The sequence below is a fragment of the Falco rusticolus genome, chromosome 3 (genome assembly GCF_015220075.1).
Source record: "Falco rusticolus isolate bFalRus1 chromosome 3, bFalRus1.pri, whole genome shotgun sequence".
In the NCBI taxonomy this organism is placed as follows: domain Eukaryota; kingdom Metazoa; phylum Chordata; class Aves; order Falconiformes; family Falconidae; genus Falco; species Falco rusticolus.
This window is the reverse complement of record NC_051189.1, coordinates 32,467,358-32,487,736: the sequence shown is the minus strand read 5'-3', so window position 1 is coordinate 32,487,736 and position 20,379 is coordinate 32,467,358. Positions and strand designations below refer to the sequence as shown.

The following is a 20,379-nucleotide window of genomic DNA, read 5'->3' as shown; positions in this document are numbered from 1 at the left end:
TAATGTATGTAACCACAGACTAGCAGGCAGCTGGAATTGTGCAGTCTTTTCAGGAGGACTTTGAGAGCTCTCAGGGATAAATAATCATCCTTCATAGATAAAAGTAAAGCAACTCGGAGGCCATTTATTCCAAATACTTGTCATATACTTGCTTTGAATAGTGTTTTTAAAAAGCACAGCCATTTCTGTGTAAACATTAATTGTAGACCTGCCTTTATCACAAAAAGCATGTTTTTACAAGATGTTACTTTAAAAGGAAGAAATAGGAGGAGCACTGACAACAGAAAGGTTTGAATTGTTTTTATTATTGCTTTGGGTCACTGTGGGTTACAGCATGGAACGTACAACATGATGCAACCCTCCTGCTTGTTTTCCAGTTGGAATGCTGAGGCTGATTGGAAGGGTATCTGTGTTTGAATTCAATGATTTCTCTTTCCTGTCAATCCACTTTCCTGGATTAGTAGCCCATTCTGACGAAGTCCTGTTACCTGACGCCTTCAACTCAGTCCAGTGTCTTAGGACTCTTGATCTGCTGTTATCAGCTCCTTCCACATGCCCTTTGACATACCAATACAAATTTTTGCCTTACTATTGGCCTTGTTCATGAAAAACAGAAATCCCACGTTAATGTTCTTGCATTTGTTAACTTTTTGCTCTGCCCAGAGGACTTTATTTTCTGGATATTTACCTGTTTTGGTAGCTATTTTGCTGTATACCACACTGCCTTTCTAAAAGTACTTTATAGACGGGGCAACATATTGTTTCAGAAGACAAAGCAGAATACATTGGGTAAGTAATTTCTTTCTTTGCTTCTTTTTTGTCTTAGAAGTATTTTTTAAAGCTTATTTAGTTAAAATAAGACCTTATTTTTACACATATTTTATATTTATATACAATTTATACAAATATAACAAATTTATATTTATACACAGATCAGATCAGCCTGTTTTGTGTATGTGTCATGTCACAAATTATTAGAAAAGCCACAGATATATAATTCTCTGGTTAATAAAAATAACTGAGTTGATAAATATTTAATAGTGAGTATTTAAAAGAAAATATATCAAAAAAATAAAGGAAACTGAAAAAATATTAGATTGTTTGAAATGAAATAATACCTAGGATTTTCAGTTAACTACCACTCTTTTCAAATTTAGCCACTCTAAAAATCTTTCTGGTTTGGCAGGTTATGCCAGAAGTATAAAGGTCTTCCTTGTGTACAGTGTTAGTAAAGTCTGATTGTGGCTTTCTAAATTAACAAGAAGGAGTTAGACTGCATTTTTTTCACATTAACATCTGGGAAAGTGGTGTTGTTGATTTCAGTGACACATGGATGAAGGATTTGGTTTTGATTTCCCAACCTTCCTTTTGTCTTATGCTATCACAACTTTCTAAGGAACAGAGAGCAGCTGCTATGTAAGCTGCCTGCTTCTGCCTGCTAATGACCTCAGCTGAGGTTGATTGAACAAACCACATGCCAGGAGACTCTGGGATCTTCTTTCCTGAAAGCTTTCATTGATTTTAATATTCATGCTACTGCAATAAAAGTAGCAGCTAAAGGCAAGGCTAAACCAAGAATAAGAGTAGAGGATATTCATTTTAGTGTTAACCTACCCGTCCTGGTGAAACAGGTGTATGCTTATTTAGAGCAGCAGCTAGAGAGTCACTATTCAATTACAGCAGCCTTTCTGCTAAATGAAGCAAAGATCCACCTACCCTCTGGTAAGCTGCTACCTTCTCTTTTTAATACCTTTCTTAGATTTGGACTACAGTGGCTTCTCTTTCAAATATCCTTTATGATTTCCCTTAGGGTGGGAATGGAGTGCTGGGTGTGGAGCAAGTCCCTCCTATGGGAAAACGAGCCTCTGACCACAGTACTGCAATTGGAGCATGCAAAGCATTAATTGAATGAACACTTTTATAAACATAAAGTTTAAACACCAAAAGGAAATATGCTTGTTTCCTACTGAGTGGGATATGTTTTCTTCAGAGGAGATCAAAGTGGAGTTGTTGTTGTTGTTTCGTTATTTTATTATTATTGCTAAGAGTGTTTTGTTTTATGCTGTTCCTTCATAATGCATAATCTTGCTTTGTTTGCTTGATCTTTCTAAAAGAAAAAATGCTCATTTCCTACTAAGGAGGATATGTTTTCTTCAGAGGAGATCAAAGTGGATTTGTTGTTGTTGTTTGGTTATTTTATTATTATTGATAAGAGTGTTTTATGCTGATCCTTCATAATGCATGATTTTGTTTTGTTTGCTTGATCTCTCTCACTGGAAAATGTTCAACAGTATAATCTGCCATGAATACTCCCTTTAAGACCTGACAATGCTCATGCTCAGCAATGGTGTTTTGAGGTTTGATATACACATTTTTGATCATGTTGAAAACTGCTGGCTCATATGATTTCATGTTCCAGTAACTATTATATGGTTGTATATGGTTGGGTTTTGGGGGGTATTTCGGTCAATTTGCTACCTGCAGGAGAAAATTCCCCAGGGAGTGTACTTGGAGAAAATAAGAGATTGCTTGTGACTTTTAAAATTAGTTTCTACACTTATATTGATTTCTAATACATAATTAAAATATGCTAGATTTTGGTTTTAAATATAATCTTTAATGTCATTAATTTTCTAACTGAAACTAGAAAACATTAGGGGTTTATCATTTTTATTGTCTGGTTTTACTTTGCTATATGTGGCAGTAGAAACTCACTGCCACAATCACCTAAAGAAAAGTCCATGAAATTATCTGAAATAATATTAAGGAGTAAATTCAATGTCCAGCATGTTCCAACATCTTTGATAGGAGATGACTTTCTAAATGCCCTCAGTTTCCAAGGGAATCTGCTGAAGGGAACAATATTTGGTCTCTGAGAGAGATTCTCTGATTTATTTACTAGTTCTTCTTGAATGAAAAACTGAGAATTTCAAAATGTCCTAACAAATAGAGGCAGCTTGGTCCCTCAATAAGTCTATGGAGCAGTTCATAAGATGTCACACTTCCATAAACCCCGACCAAGCCTTGCTTAATCATTTGGCAAAAGTTAATTACCTCCTCAAGGAGGAGGCAATCACTCATGAGGCTGTAGATCCCTGAAGGATGGGCAGCGTCTGAGAAAATCCTGCCCTGCCAAACCAGTCCTGCACTAATTTATGCAAGAATTGTTTTTGATTTCAACTCTGGTTTTCAACTACTATCAAGCTGTTCCTTTATCCTTCACTTTTCTGTATGACTTCTGGCAGTGGCTTGACTAAAAAATGAGCTACTGGGAATTACGTGTATATGGTATTTATTGTTTTAATTTCTCAGGTGTCAGTCTGCAAGTTCTTTTCTGTTCTTTGGGCATGCAGCTGGGACGTAAACAAAACTGCAAAGGGTTTAGAGCTGTTATGCCTGTCTGTGCTCTCAAGGCATTATGCTTTTTCTCTGAGAGGAAAATTTTCCTCCATTTATTGAAGGAGTCCCTAAGGGAGAGCAGGGCCTGCATGAAAACAGGGTTCTGAAGTTCTGTAGTAGAGATCACTTGCTGACACAAGGCACAGACAAGTGTTTGCAGCTGTTTCGTTTAGTCTGCTGCAGCCTCTGGAGCACAATGGCATGTTGATGCCTGTCTGGATCTCTGATTTCCAGAGAGCAGTAGCTCTTTCTGCTTGTCACAGTCCACGGAGACCAAGACAGCAGGGACCTTCCTTCATGTCAGGAAGCTTTTATGTCTTGCTTTTCAGATTTTATAGACATGAGCTACTAAAATACCCATTCTTATATTTTTGATGCCATGAAGTTTTATTATTGCAGTAGGATTAGCCTTTAAATACTTAACCATGCTAAAGCAGAATGCCAGAATGCGAAGAACCTCCCTTTTTTAATTATTGCATAAATTAAATCTTTCCGTTCTTAGGAAGTCATTCTGAATTCCTCTCAGCTAGAGGATTCACCATAAGGATTTGTTACGTATTATAATACAGGATTTTCCAACTGAAAATGGCCACCCCTCTGTAAGAAGTCAGTTTGTTACAGCTCTGATGCCCTCAGCCAGCATGGAAGCCCTCCCAGACCTTAGCTCATACTGGCTTTTGGTCGGATTATGTGCACCCTCAAAATGTGACCTATAGAAATGCCTAAGTGACAGAGCAGTCGTGCTTAAACAGCTAGGCTTCTCAGCTTAAGCTTTTTGGGCCACCAGTTCAGGGCCAAAGCAGCAGTGGTGGTCCCAGAAAGGGGAGATGGTAGTATAAGGATGAAGTGACACTGGTGACAGTAGGGCAACAAAATAGCAGAAGCTATAAATGAGGGAAACGGTTAGACCATGGCAACAGACACTGGGCGTATCCTCAAATTGTTTTCATCACTGCCTGGATTTAACAGCAGTAAATTCTTTACACGATCAATAAAAAATTCTTATCCTTTTGCTGTTATACAGGAAGATCTGTACAGGAGACTATTTCCTATATTCTGCTACTTTGCTAAATAGCGTGAAGACTTTGCTGGGAACTAGCATGAGTCCTGCTTCAGTCAAACCTTGTTTATTTAAGGAAGACATAGTCCAGGATAAAGAAATCGGTAACAGCTATCAACATTGTGACCCCGCCAAATGAAATCAGTGTGGTGTCTTAGCTTAGTGGGAATATTGCTGTTGGCTTGGAGGGGGCAGGACACACACACACAGAGGCATAAGCTGTTCAAAAGATTTTATTCTCAAATTGCTACTTTCTTGCGGATTTTCAGCTGATACCAACTGGGGTCACAACTAGAGTGAAGTTAAATATCTTGGTTATGGAAACTGAATCTCTTATCCTTTGATTCTCAGGCTGTGCCTGTTTGTGGACTTAATTTAAGGTCTGCTTAAAAGTTTTGCTAATGTGACATCTCTCAAAGTACAGAAGTTTGAACTGTTTCTTCTTCCATTTGTTTTTCTTTCAGAATGGTTTCATCCACTGTCACTTATTTAGGAACAAAATATTTACCTATACAGCTGTGGTTACACATTTTTAGAGATCCAAAATAATCATTTGTGAGCACCAGAGAGAAGAAAAAATAGGCAAAACTTTGTGTTACTTAAGAAAATAATTTAACCTTTAACTTTGTGCTCTCATGAAAGCTATAGATTGCAAAAGCTCTACTAGATTCAAGTAGTATTGGCAGTTTAAATGCTCAAATTCCCTTTAGCTACCAGGTCATCCATACTAGACATCAAAGTTCAGGTTTGATATCATGTACACAGGTTACCTGTACTAGTGAAAACCTGCAAATTGCATTATGTATCCTACTTTACAGGAAAGTAACTTTACTTCATTCATCAGTGACACTTCTTTTCAGGAAAAATGATAGCCATTGGTTTCGACCACTACTTGCATAGCTGCACATTCACATCACCTCAGGAACAGCTGCATTTTAAATTCTCGCTCCCTCTGAGCTGTACCCACTTAAACATTTGTGCATTTTGGCTTAGAGCCAGAGCTCTGAATGACCCACATTTAAAAATAATAATAAAAAAAAAAAAAATAACACCCACATCAGGTATAAAAAGCACAAATTGGTTTTAAAATGGCTCTTCTGCCAAAGTAGTACTAACACAAGAATTCTGCCCAAATTTCTAGCATGCTGCTGTCCTGATGCACTCTCCGGACAGCTGTGATCACAGGAGGGGGGTTCTGCAAACATTTCACATAGCCATAGGAAGTAGAAATGGAGCCAGGAGGTTCTGGAAGTATTAGCTTGTATTTTTGGGGGGATGGTGTGGGGGGGTGTGTGTGTGGAACATGACTTCTTTTCCCTCCTTTCTTTCACACAAGCAGAAAAATTGTGTTAACAGTAGGAAACTGGGAATGCTTACCAAGAATTTTAAAGGACAATATGTGACGGATGTATTGGATGCCTGAAATTCTTCCCACCAGGCCAAGGTGGCATTTTTTATTCTTAGAGGGATAAAGTGAGAAGTCAGAGGAGTTACCTGTGTGTGAAGAGGAAATCAACAAAAGATGGGAGACTCAGCAGTCATGCTTCAACACCTATGGCAGGAATTAATATTTAACTTTACTCCAGTGTTCCCATAGTGCTCCTGCAGTTAGAGAAAGTGCCACTGGGATGAGAAAAGCATTTAATCTTTAAAGAGAGTTTGACAATTTTTAATCTTTAATCCTCACCAGGACTCATTAGTTATTTGATCAACTAGAAAACTGAGTTGCACCAGAAAAAAAGCTGGAAAAGAACACATGTAATTATACGTTATTCAGTGTTTCTAAACCAGGAAGGCTTTACAAAGGAAAGCAAGCCTCTTAGGAAGTTTGAGGAGGGCAGGCTGTTTGTTTTAAACTGGCCACTGATCCACATTTTAACACCATAAATTTGTGATCAAAATGTTTTGGCCAGTGTCCCATGGAGGAGTTTTGTTCTACTCAGAGAAGTTGGCTTTAGTTTATAGTATTTTGAGGAAGTTCTCTTTGGAAGTGTTTTAGAGTATGTGTGAAGAGGGGAAGGGAAGGAGAAATAAACTTCTGAGACAGGCACTGAAAAAATCCATTGTTCTAGGTAAGCATCGTTATGAGTCAGCAGGACCCAAGAATTCAGACAGTCACTGCAGTCCCAGCTGTTACATTTCCCTTCTCCAACCCTGAGGACCTCAGTCCCGGAGGGGTGCGAAGTGTGCACAAGGCTGATTTATTGATGGAGCTATATTTGATGCAGTTATGTTGTTTTTCCCAGCTTCCAGCATACCTGGAACCTGCCCTGCGAACACTGGCATGGGAAGCTTCTACAGTCACGTTTTGTTGGACTTTCTTATAAAAAAGTGTTCCAGGAACAGTGTTCAAAACTCAATCCCTATGCATGCTTGTGGCTTCTACCCAGAAGTCAAGTAAGGGTAATAACTACACAAGCTGCATTATTCACTGCAGCACCAATTTCATCTCTAGGAACAGCTAAAGCTCTTTTCTTTATCTTCATATTAACATTAACCTCCTGAGTCTGGAGGGTTTGGGTATCTTTTTCTCTCTTTTTCTCTTGGGTTCCTCAGCAGATAGTTTTCAGATGGATGTGATTTCATGAAACAAATAATAATGAAATAAAGAAAGTTCTTCCTGGGATGAGAGCAAAATTTAGGGAGAAGTACACCTGTAGGGGAAATTCCAGCTATATTAAAGAACGTTTCCAGGGGTACAGTGTCTCTTTCTTCCCTAAAATTACTTCAATAACATAATGTAGAATTACAGTTTAAGACAATAATAAAAGTGAACTGAGAGTTCATGAAAGCTTCAGGATCTATAATTAAGGACAGTGGCCTCACATTTCTCCGTTAAAAAGGTATGGAACAGTGAAAGTTAAGAAAATTCACTGGTATGTGGTTTCTGGACTGTTTCTGGACTACCAGATAAAAACAGGCAAAATCACTGTTCTTCGTACCTGTAGGAGCCCTTCTTATTATGATTTGCATCCCATACCAAGTTCAGCTGCAGCTGAGCCTTGGCCTTCCTGACCCCATCCCTACATAGCTGGGCAGCATCCCTGTACTCTTCCCAGGAGCGTCCCTGCTTCCATTGCCTGTGCGTTTCTTTCTTGCCCTTTAGTTTGACCACCACATCTCAACTCTGCCATGCAGGTCTTTTGCCTTCCTTTCCTGATTTCTTACACCTGGAGAACGAGGGCTCTCATGCTCCATGGAAAGCATCCTTAAAGATCTGCCAGCTCTATTCCATTCCCTTGTCCCTGAGGAGAGTTTCCCAGGGGGTCCTATTGACTAACTCCTTGAACAGCTGGAAGTTTGCTTTCCTACTTAAATTTTAATAAAGTATATAAAGAATAAAGAAATCTCACCTTTCGCATGTGAGCAACTGTGTTGACTTTAATAAAACTTAAGGATTATTTAAAAGGAGCAGGTATTAGTGCTAAAATTCAAAAGCTGGTGTGTTTTCTCTTACTGTCATGAAAACAGTAACCTTCAGAAAACCATTGTGTAAATTTTAAACCAGGTATTTTATTCATTTTAATAAATCTAGGTGGTCCTGAAATGATGAAATTTGATTCTGTTTTGTTCCTTGAAAGAGGGTTGGTATCTGGAAAGACAGTTTTGAAATATGCTTTAAGTGATGTAAAGCATACAGTGCTCCTCTCATGCATGTTCTTTTTTTCTGCAGGTTCCTTAACATTTATTAATTGTGTTAAAATGTAGCGGGGAGCCCTTGTACACCATGTTTTCACATATGCAAAAGTTATGGCTCTTATCTTGGTGATATCTGTTGGCCTTTACAAAATTGGTAAAGGTAAGAATAATTTTCATTCACTACTTTTGAAAATGTACCAGATATGAGTTTCATAATCTGTGCAGGAAGATCAGACTACGTAAGGCTGACATATGAAGCATTGTTTATTCTGGAAAAAACTGTCATAGGAAGATCAGAGGAATTTTATGGTTTGTTACGTAATGGGGCTTAGTTATTCTTCTACCCTTAGTGTGACAAACCAACACATGCCAAGTTCTGTGTTGCTCAGGCTGAATAGCAAATAGCCACTGGAGTAACTAGTGCTAACTAGTTTAGAGCCAGCCTTAGTGTCTCCCACTCGTGCTTGTTAAAGACTAGTGTTGCTACTTGTCCTGTGACAGGACAGCACAGCAGGAATTGCCGGACGTGTCCTTCACATCGTTCCTCACCCTGCCCGCGGCAGCAATGCCACAGCAGGGTCCGCGGGGAGAGGGCCAGGGAGGGAGCGCTCGTCCTTTCCTCCACTGGCGACAGGGCGTGCTTGTTCCTAGAAGCAAGGGAAGTCCTGTGAATCACTGTGGTATTGTAAGACATCACAGGACAGATGAGCCACTCAGCAGTAACTGGATGAACGGAATATGCTGAAAAGCTGGAGGCTAGTTAATTCCAGTGCTACAGCTGATCTTTGCATATGGCCATAAATTTGATTTTATTACTTTGGGCCTCCGGTACAATGAAGTCTCTTCCAACTCTAGCTCTGCTGCTTAGTTACTAAGGTTTCTTCATTTTTCTTTCCCATTAAAATCCTAAATAGCCGTGGTATCTTTGGTCAGTTGAGATAAAGATGGTTTCCCCTCTTCAGTTTAGAGATCGTCTTTTTCTGCTGCTGAAATCAGTTTAGAAAATCTAATGAGTGTGCTTGCTTTTCCATGTCTGCTGGCCACCTCCTTTCCTTGGCTGCAGTTGTATCAACTCTTACACTGTAAACTGCCCCAGCCTTTAAGAGAACTGTCATCACTGGTTTGTTCAAGTCTAAAGAGACCTGAACAAACGAACTCGGTCCTAGGGGTGGGAACGTGAAGATGCAGAGCAAAAGCATTGCTTAAGGGCCTCAGTTACACGAAGGAATAGTTCCTTTCATATAGCTGCTGCAGTTTTAGAAAAGTGTGAGTCTGTGATGTCACCCCTATAGTAGCTTTGCCCTGTCCCCATGGTCACAGATTTACCCGTGCTTTCAAACCGCCTCCTTCACAGCTCCCAGCCTGCTCCCTGCCATGCAGCTGCCATTGTGCAGTTTGGCCCAGGGGCCATTCCCTCTGCCCTTGCATCCATATAGCCCACGTGGGTTCCTCGGCGTTGCTTCATGGGGTCAGGCAAGGTAAAGGCAGAGAGGAAACATCATTGTGAGGAACACAAAGGGCTGAGGGCTTTTAGGGGTAGTAAAGATCTGTCTCTGCTTTGTTTAAGCAGAACAGAGCACTTAAATACAAAAAGGGCTGGGAGGAGGAATGATGTAGACTTCTGGAGGAAGCTGTGATTGAGTCAATGCACTCTTTTAAACCCAGCAGCTGTTTTAATGAAAAGTTACAATGTTTTAGCCCTGCTGTATTCCTTCTGATGTGCTCAGATATGCCTCTTGTTTTAAAACACTGTGAACGTATCTGATTATGAATATGAGATACCTTTAATTAAAAAAAAACAACAACTTTTCCTGTTCCTTTTCGATTTTTCTTTTTCTTCCTTCCAACCATTTTTATCTCCAAGGTGTGCGTACATCTCATAGCTTCACCATCCTTGGTTCGAACAGTCTCCTGGTAGTTACTGCTCTTCAAAGACTGATTTGCTTTTGTGGTATCTATAAACTCCTTGGTTTAACCACAGAGTAAAGTTGTTTCATTTTACAACAAAGATGTTACTTTCTCCCCTAATGGAGGTTTCGGCATATTTCTGTCTTCCTTAATACTTAATCCACTTCCATTTATATTAAACAGTCATTTTCTTCTGCAAACTCACTAAGGCTTTTCTTCCCCTTTCCAGAATCACAGGAAAGGCTCACACAGTTTCACTAACATTTCGTTTATACTGCAGCATTCTGCAGGCTGTCATTTCAACTGATTGAGCTAAACTACAAAAGAATTTTGAAAGGAAAGATTTTTTCATGTCTCCTTTCTTAATTTTGTGTAATGCCTTGGTGGGGCAGAGCATCCCACTGAGAACCATGCCTCCAGGAGTTGCCCCTCCAGTGGCTACTAATTCATCTGGTGAAAATGAAAGCACAGATGCAAGGAAGAAATATGAGACAGATTCAGGAACTGAAATTGGGTTTTCTGAGTGCCTCTGCCTGGCTGCCAGGGCATAGCATGACCTCAGTATGGCTCCCTCCTTCCGTAGGCTAGACAGCGATGCCAGGAGACAAGAATGCTGTGAATTCTGGTAGAACTGCAGATCACATCCAAGTAACAAAACACAGGTAAACATCTTCTGCTGTCTCCCTATACAAGTGTAGCTGTCTGAACGTCTGACTGAAACTTTCCTATTTGTCAAGTGAAAATATAAGCTATGCACTTTTAGAAATAGTAACGAAGCCTGAATTAAGCGGATTTTTACTTCCTTTTGGTTATCTGAGACTTCTATGTAATGTCCATTTATGTCATAATTCTTAAAACATAACAGGCAATTGATATCTGCTGTTTCTACAGGACAAACAGAAAACCTGGGAGCTCCATTCAAGGGCTCTGCAACTAACCCAAAGATGATCACGCTGGCTCTCTACTCTGCCGCCTTCTCCCATGCGGGACGGGACATGCTCAACTATGTCACTGAGCAGATGCAGGATCCCGAGAGGTAAAAGTGTGCTTTTCCTTTAAATTGCTGAAGTGTCCTGGTAAGACAGGTGATGTCAGACAAGCCACTCTTATTTGTTTCTGATTGGAAATTAGTCCAACTGTTTTCTCTGCAAAAACCTTCTTTTTTTCAAAAGAAGGAACAAGTATGACAGCTCTTTCTGATTATTGTCCTCACTCACCTGTTGTATCATACTGATAATTCACTTGCCTGCATGTATGTAACACCTTAGACTTTAAACCAGAATTTTTAAAACAGGAGAACAGATCCCTGCTGAAAGGAGGGAAAAGCGTGGGTCCATCTAAAATTCCTCTAAAATTCCCCACTTCTTTTCAGTTAGACAGAACAATTATTTTATTTTTCCAGGACTGGTTTTGCCACCTGTGAAGTAAGACTGTGTCAGGTTTATGGCTGTTTTATCCTGTGATCTTCAGCATTACTGTTTATGGGCAGAATGTTTAATTTTGCTGAAGACGAAAGGTTGAGTGAAACATTAAAAAATCCATAGTAGCACTAAAATATCATCTCTTCCCCTCTGTAGGAATGTCCTGTGGGAGCTCTGTGCCTCACCTACTCAGCCTGATATAGTCCACCCTGTATTGGGACATACATAGGTTATGGTTAGGAAAAAATGCTATGATCAAGAAAACACCTGTGTGCATTTAAGTCTCATTGTTTAAGCGCTGTCTTAAATTTCTTCATATGAAAGACAGAATATAAAATTACAGATATAAATGTACGAAATTTTCTCTAAAACTTGTGACAGACCCGCAAGCAGCCAACTAAGCTGCTTATGGAACTTTTCCACATGTGGCTGCAAATTATTTCGTAACCCCACAATTATAAAATGATGGATTACAAAAAGTGATGGAGGTATCCATTCACAATGTTTGACTCTGGGAACAATCTTCTGTTTAAATATTCCTTGATTAAAAAACATGACATAATTTTGCCATTTTCCTTTGCAGGAATATTGCAATTTCAATGTCTGTTGTGACTATTATTTACTTGTTGACTAATATAGCATACCGTGTAGTGTGGACTTGTCAAGTCTCCTCACAACTGATGCACTGGCTCTGGTAAGTTGAATAAAATAATTAAAACAAAAGTCACTTATGGATGATACTGCAGAAAAATCGCTGGTAGCATACTTTTTGGTGAAACAGTTGAAATATCTTGATGCTGAAAGTTGTCGCTTTCTTTTAAACTTTGTTTTCATGTAAGAGTACCAGTATATTAGAAGGCATATAAAGAACTGTTGTGGTTTAACCCTAGCTGGTAATTAAGTACCACACAGCTGCTCGCTTACTCCCCCCTCATCCAAACGGATGGGGAGGAGAGTGGGAAAGGAATGTAAAACTGGAGGGTTGAGATAAGAATAATTTAATAATTGAAATAGAAGAAAAATGAAAGAACAGTAGTAATGACAATGATGATAATAACAGTTATAATGAAAAGGAGGAGGGAAAGAATAAAATCCAGAGGGAAAGGAAGAAAGGAACACGAGGTGCACAACGCAACTGCTCACCGCCCACTGACCCATGCCCAGCAGGTCCCCAGGCAACCCTCTGCCCGCCCCGGCCAGCCCCTCAGGTATATATACCAGGCATGATGTCCCATGGTATGGAATTCCTCTTTGGCTAGTTTGCGTCGGCTGACCTGGCTGTGTCCCCTCCCAGTTCCTTCTGCCCCTCCAGCCTTTTCACTAACAAGGCCTGAGGAACAGAAAAGTGTCACACCAAAGCCAAAACACAGCACCCCACTAGCTCCTAAGAAGATAATTAACTCCATCCCAGCTGAAACCAGGACAAGAATATATCAATAAATCTGTTCTTGTAAAATCCTCTTATATGCTCTGTAAATCCTGCTCCTAACAGTACTTCATTGTAGAAGATGCTTTTGCCAGGGCCAGGCAGAGATTGAGCTATGGAAAGTCCTGGTGGTTTAACAGCCAGGGGTTTGTTTGCTATCATTCTAATATAGAGTGTGTGATGTTTAATGCTGCAGGATCACAGCAATATTTTCAACACAAAAATGTGCAGTGAAAAGCTTTTTAAAACCTGATCAATATTTTATACAAAAGTACAGTTATAACTCGTGGACTACTATAGTCAGTATTTGTCAGAGTACGTTGAAGTCAACACATCTTCTCTCATTGACTTGACCTAGGCTTAGAAATTTTTTAAATCTTTTTTTAGTGTATCTACCATTTTTGTTTTGATACTGATCAGTTTTTCCAAATTCTGATTTCCCAGATCATTATCAGGTGTCATAAGGAAGCATGGGCTGTGACACTATATTTGGGCTGTTGTGTTTTCATGAGAGTTTCTCAGGATTGTCCATATGCTTAATGTAACGGGCCTTGCTATTATTTTCATTTTTGTTACAGGTGTTTGGCAGTGAAACCCTTAGTTGTGCTAACTGGATAATTCCTATAGCAGTGGCCATGTATTGCTGTAGTGGCTTAAACTCATCAATGATTACAGCAGCAAGGTATGAAATATAAGATGTATTTTAAATAATTGAAGAGATCATTTATGATTAATCTGCATTGTAAAAGTGACGCAGCAAATTTTTGCCATGTCCAGTTGTTCATTTACAGTGGAAGTACTGTTATGATCTGACGTTTCTTCTCATGAGCACCACCAATTGATAAACTAAAGCCACTTGAGAAGGGAGGAGCGTGTACAACAGAGTAATAAAATCATTAATGCTGCCTTTGTCAGAAACCTACAAAATATTCCTTGGCTCACTCTCTGGTTGAGGTTTTTTATTCTTTTTTTTTTTTTTAGGCCTTTTTATGTTGGAGCTAGGGAAGGACACCTTCCTGACAGTCTGAGCTTGGTTCGTATAAAGTGCCACACACCAGCCCCTGCTCTCGCCTTCGGTGTAAGTGACAGCCTGGCCCCATGCCTGGCCGGGGCAGCCGAGGATCTGTACCTGGGCAGTCTAACACCCCACCTCTGCCTGGTGTTTCTCCTGGGCTTCTCCTGCACTGCAGAAATCTTCCTCAAATGCCCACAACTTAAAAAACTCATTCAGGGTGGTGGTGGTGTTTGCCTCACGAGGGGTTTTTTTTCAGTGGAAAGAGAACAGCTTAGTTCACACTCGTGCTCTCTCAATAAGATTAGTGAGGAATAAATGCAATAGTATTACTTAGAAAACAGAGAATGGCTACACGTGTAACAATAGAGACAGGAGTTATTTAAGTCTTTATGTGAATTTTCAGAGTGTCACTGGAGAAGCACATGGCAGGAACATGTCTCAAACCCTGCTGTAGGCTGATGTTGCGGGACTCTTCTTAGGAGTGAAAAAGCAACCAAAATTAAATTTTCACCATTGGATGCCTATAGCCATATTGATTTCTTCCTGCTGTCACTATACAAATGAATCTTGTGACACAAACCTGAAGAACCATGACGTATACAATTGGTGCAAATTATTTTAATAAATAATCCTTAAATCTAACAGATTATAAAATAAGGGGGAGGATATGCACAAAAAAAGAAGGTGAAATCATTCAGAAGCATTTGACTGCTGTTTATTTTATTTGGTCTCTTCTGTTGCCCTGTGTTACACATGGTTTATGAATAGATTATCATACCGGTCCTGTTTGACATCAGGTAATTTACTAAAAGATCTAATCTCAGTACGAACACCTTTCTCAGAGGGATTCTGTTTGCACCAGTAAGATGAGCTATACTGCCTTAATACACCACCATTCACATTTTTCACAGTGGAATTTTTTTCTGCTCCTCTGTTAAAAGAGACATTAAATTCCTGGTGTTTTAGGTCTTTCCATGCAGGCAGTATAGCATACTTGCATAATAGCCAATTTACTCTAATAGTCTCAAAGATGAGTGGGCTGTGAGAGCCTCCAACGGTGAAACTAAATTAAAAGTTTGCTTTGAAACTGAAGCCAACCAGAACAGCAGAGTAAGCAGCTGCCTGAGAAAGCTTCTTGGCAACTTCTCCATAGTGCAGCAGAGTCTGGGGCTCCTCATCTGGCCACTTTAGGCGGGTTTTCTGCTGGTGCTGAAACAACAAGTCTGACAGCTCTTCAGCCAAATGTGCTGGTCTCATTGCTGTTTAAGGAAGAGATACCAGCATGTTTCACGTAGAATATTTGCAGATTTCTCAGAGTTTTAAGTACATCCTTCTTGCAAGGACTTAATCTCCTAAATCCAGACAAATATATTGGAAACAGGCCATATTATAACTTTACTACCTCTTTATTTTTGCGTTAAGAAGCCTTTGTTTTTATTATCGCTAGGGCTTAATAACTTTTCTTTATCTCCTTGTGGAAAATGTTTTCTTCCTCATTCATTACTACTGCTTCAACTACTGGAGCTGTGTGGGTCTGTCTGTTGCAGGACTAATGTATTTGAGAGATATGCAGCCACATAGACCACAGCCTCTTAAAGTAAGTAAACGAGAGGAAACAAGCCCTAAAAGCCATCGTATGTATGTGTTTATGTGATACTTAATACCACAACCATAACATTGCCAGTCATGTTATAGACTATTTATCAGCCACAGATATCCTTTCAACATACAAGATAAGAATCGAAGGAGCAAACCCATTTGAGTTTCCACAAGACTATTCTGGTACTGTTGCTGTGACGTTGAAATTCTATTTACCATTTCTTTTTCCTTTCATTCAACCTTATAACTATTTTTATTTCAAAATAGATGAGGAATAAATAAATGTCTGGGTTTCTTATTTCATCCTGGAACAACCCCCTTTTGTATTGTTCACAGCAGACCTCAGCAGAGCTAGTGACGGGGGCTCCAGAGAGCTTCGCACTGCTCAAACTTACATGACTTAACAAATTCAGCAAAATTCCTCCAAAACCCATAAATGCCCAAAATTTTGCTCATGCAAAGGTTCAAAAGCTTGAATAATCAAATATATTTTGATTGTTCCCTCCCACTGCATAGTGGTCATAGACAATAAAATGCAAGTTTATTGACTGACTGTAGAAGAACATCTGGCTATCAGTTAGGACACTGCACAAAAAAAAAAGCATGGCTAAAACTTTTTTCTAGTTTTAGTCCAGTGATTGTCCAAGAAGCAGGGGTGGAAACACACAGCTTCGCCCAGGCACACAGAACCACATGCTGGCTCCCGTTTCGCTGCACTCTGTTGGTTCTGTGACCTGCATTTTCATTCTGCAGTGCTGCAGTAAAAATTACGAGAAATCCAAATAAACACTCAATCTAAATATTTAAATATTTCTTCCTTGTGACTCTCTCTTCCTAACCTTCTGCACAATTTTTAGCCACACATTTTTTTTTTTCCATTTAAGTGTAACATCCTGATTACAAAAACCACATGGTTCAAACAAAGGCATAAAATATGCTAAGCACCTATTGCTAGCAAACTTTGCAGTCTCCTAGAGCAGACCAAATCTTCCTGAAGCATGTTCACACTTCATTTCCAAACATTCCCCCCAAATATTTGGAAGATAAAGATTAAATCTTGCCTTATTGGCAGTTTTGCTACTGACTCTATTAAAGCCAGGATTACAATCAGATTATAGATAATGACTGTTTAATCCCTATCAGCATTTGCCAGTTTAGTCAACGTCACAGCTCTGCATGTGCTTTTTCCTTCTCTGAAATGTAGCAGTTGGTTTTCATCAATTTACAGTTTTAATCCTTATAAGAAAAAAGAAATGTTTATACCTGTACCTCTCAGTATTCAAATGTCAGCTCCTGGACTTCTGAAAAAGCTCATTACCATAGCCGGTGACGAATATTTTAGTGAAAAATAAACCCATAAAGGAGTTGTTACAAATTTCCTTATTTGTGGTATATTTGTTAAGTATCCAGGCAAAATGGTTGTAAACCAGTCCGTTAGTTCTGTAGCATCAACATGGTAATTGAAAATCTAGTTGAGTTAGTTCCCAATCAAAATAGCTATTAAAAATCTGCAATTTAAGTTAGAGGGAAAACTACCCATTACTGCTTAGTTTTAAAGCACTGCTTTTGAAGATTGATCTCTTATTAATTGGAAAGGAGTTGAGCTTGTGCAGGCCTGAAAACAACAAAATGATGAGATACTCAGGTGTGTGCCAAATCAGAGTCTCCCAGCAGCATACACAGAAGCTAGCAAATTGTACTGACTGTAGGAAGTCAAAAGGTTCAGTACATAGCAGTCATGCAGTCAATAGCTGTATTTTTATTATCAACATGTCTAACTTTAATCTGCAAAACATCTGTACAATATTTACTGCATCTTTTAATAAATGTAGGAATACTTTTTGTCTCCACAGGTTAACCTCTTCTTCCCTATATACTGTTTATGTTCCCTTTTCCTAGTGATAGCTCCTCTCTACAGCAACACAATCAATTCCCTTGTTATCGTTGGTATTACCCTTTCAGGCATCCCTGCACATTATTTGGGAGTCTGTCTTTCAGTTGAAAAATTACCTAAACATCTACAGCGGCCCTCTGGTAAGCAATGTCATCTTGTCCTAGTCAGTCTCCTAAATCCTTGAATGCTTGGTCAGAAGAAAGGAAGAAAAATTTTTCCTAGAATTCTTTTTCTTTATGGAGTCTTGCTATGCTTTTGTAAATGGCATATCTGAGATCATCTGCTTCACCACATGGTCCTGAAAACAAAACCACACATACCTGTACAAAACAGTCCAGTATGTGGATATGATGCTAGTTTGGTGTTATCCCACATTCATTACCCTTCTGCAGAAAAGTTATTTTCAACAAATTATGCCACTGTAACTGAAGTGCTTTCACTTTCCAGCAGAACAACCTGTTGTGGAGCACTGTAAGGGACTGAGTTGTGTTCCAGCTAGCATATATTCAGGGAAAACATGTTTTCATAGTGTCCATTGCCTGCCTAGTAGTATCAAAGGTGTGACCCCATGAATCACACTGATTTTTTTCTACAGTGGAAATTATTTAAGGAATTCACAAGGAGAAATTAAACCCTGCTGTCTACAAAATCCCTTGAGCCCCTGCCCAACCCTTTGGCCTCGACAGTTCCTGCTGGCAAGGTAACCTTCAGGTCTCCTGAGCACGCAGAGAGCCTCCAGCACTGGCTGCCTGGTCCTCATGTCACACAGGTGGCTGTTGCACGATACCCAGCGCAGGCATGTGTGGACAAGTGCACAGACTGGACAAGTGCCCCTGTCAGTGGGTGCCATGAAAGAAAAGAGAAGAACGGGGATAGTTCTCTTGAAGTTTTTCAGTGTGGCACATGGGAATGTGCAATTAGCCCTAATTCTTAGTCTCCCAAAATGAAAGACACAATAACTGCCATTAAAAAAAAGCCATCAGCCTTGCAACCTGGACCATAAAAACAGTCACTCCAGCTCTAATATGGTTTGTTGATATGTAGCGCCATTTGTTATCCTTGTCGGCAAGTTGTAATTCCTTTCTGTAATTGTATTTCAATATAACATACATTGTTTCTAATTTGCGTTTCATCATTCCTATTCAATTAGCCCCAATAAAGGTAATTTAATCTTATACAAGTCCCTGTAGTTTCTAGCATTATTGTCTTTTTATTGATGTCTTCCCAGAAAAAGAGAAATGGAATAGGCAATCATCGCTACTTAAACCTTTCTTTATTCCCTCCCCACATTTTAAAGAAGTCATTTACAGGACTGTAATTTTGTGCATCTCCAATACAGTGTTTGCTGATAGGGCTCCTGTGAAACCTACTATTTGCATTTCAATGCCATCTGCTGTGGCAGTTTCCTTTCAGCGGGATTTTCTTTTGACGCAAAGTATAAACAATAAAAACACACTACATTAAGTTAAAGACGAAGATATTAGAGATGCATGTTTTGCTTTTGGGAAGCCACTGCTTTTGAGCACTAAAATCCTTTAAGTACCACAATCACAAAACACAAAGAGGAAAGAAGACCTACGGCATACTTTAGTTTGCCCAGCTCAGAACATCCCCATGTCCTCTTCACACACACAACACATGCCTCTGTTACAGTATAGCACCCTCTGATCCTGCTCTACCGTTGTGTGGAAATACTGCATTTTGGCCCCATCTCTTGCCAAGCAGTGGTTAACAACAGAGGCACAGTCCCAGACTGTATCAGGGCACAAAAAAAGTACAAACCCTACAAGTCAGTATCAAACCAAACATGACAGGCTTTGCCTCCACAGAGCTCAAAGTCATGCTTGGTGCTGAGCTACATGTCCCACCAAGACAGCACTATACCATCATCCAAAGTTTTCCTTGCAGAACCAAAGTTCCCAAGTGATTTGAAATACCTGAGGTGACACCTCAGGTGATACCAGCTGGCAGGTGCTATGGGGAGTGTAATAAGGGCTGCAGGCTAAGGCCATTTGCATCAAGAATTTGGAGCTGAGAAACTTCTTTCTTTGTTTGTTTTGTTTTGTTTTGTTTTCCCAAAATCTCTTTTTGCATGAATCTGTTCACTTTCTGGGTATGATGCACAAGCCTTCATTTTCTTTCTTTCTGGACAGTAGGAAAGTAGTAGTCAGGTGCAAGGTTATGAATGTGATTAATGTTATTAAAATTCTCTATGGACATAGGAATCCCAGAAATTTTAATGTCTGATGTTTCTTCATCTCTTACAAATTATACATGTAAGTCTATTGTCAAATATCTAAAGCAACTCATAGACGCTGAAGTGTTTTAAATAAACATCTGATCCATAGCAAATACTGTAGTTGTGTGGTTTTAAAGCATTAAAGTGGTACTATGAATGAAATTTGCCTGCCTTACATCTTGCAAGCTGGTTTGTCAGGAGAGCAATAAATGTCTAACTCTTACTTGTGTTCTCTGTAGCACAACAGAAGAAGCATTTGTGGAAGGAAAAATTTCTAGTTACTCCAGATGGGACACTTTCTCACTACAGTTATGAGAAATTCTTTACCCAAACTCTTTCTTCTTGTAAGAATAAACACTTTTTTTTTTTACATTATTCACAGATGCTCAATTATGCAGTCAAACAATAAACAGTTTTACTTTTTCAGAGACAGTCTTGGCATGCAGGCAAAGTATCTCATCATTACATAAAATATCAGGAGGCAGCTGTTCGACATCTAGTTTGTCAGCTGGCATCTCTGTGGTAGAAGGGACTGGGGTATGGATAACACTGGAACCCACTGGAAGCTGTAGGCCGTGGAAAAGTGCAGGCTGTGCTGCGATGCATAATGGGAGCCTGGCAGGCTCAAGGGCAAGAGACCCTGGAGAACAGCCCACATGCAGAGCTGGGAAGGGTCTTTCAGGGGCAAAAGCTGGGGCAATACAGTACTTGGGAATAGTACTAGCTCTTCTTTAGGAATCAGGAAAATACAGGATTCTTGCTTTATATGAAGAATCATA

General features: G+C 39.5%; 1 protein-coding gene across 1 annotated transcript; it reads left to right on the top strand.

The window, feature by feature from the left end:
* The first annotated feature begins 4,309 nt into the window (after positions 1 to 4,309).
* LOC119144144 (Y+L amino acid transporter 2-like) lies at positions 4,310 to 19,685 on the top strand. The gene is given in 9 exon segments (XM_037379085.1): positions 4,310 to 4,370; positions 8,133 to 8,258; positions 10,898 to 11,042; positions 12,011 to 12,078; positions 12,081 to 12,121; positions 13,432 to 13,535; positions 13,835 to 13,931; positions 15,316 to 15,465; positions 17,321 to 19,685. Coding segments are annotated over 9 exon segments (1,017 nt in total). The 3' UTR covers positions 17,546 to 19,685.
* The last annotated feature ends 694 nt before the right edge of the window (positions 19,686 to 20,379 follow it).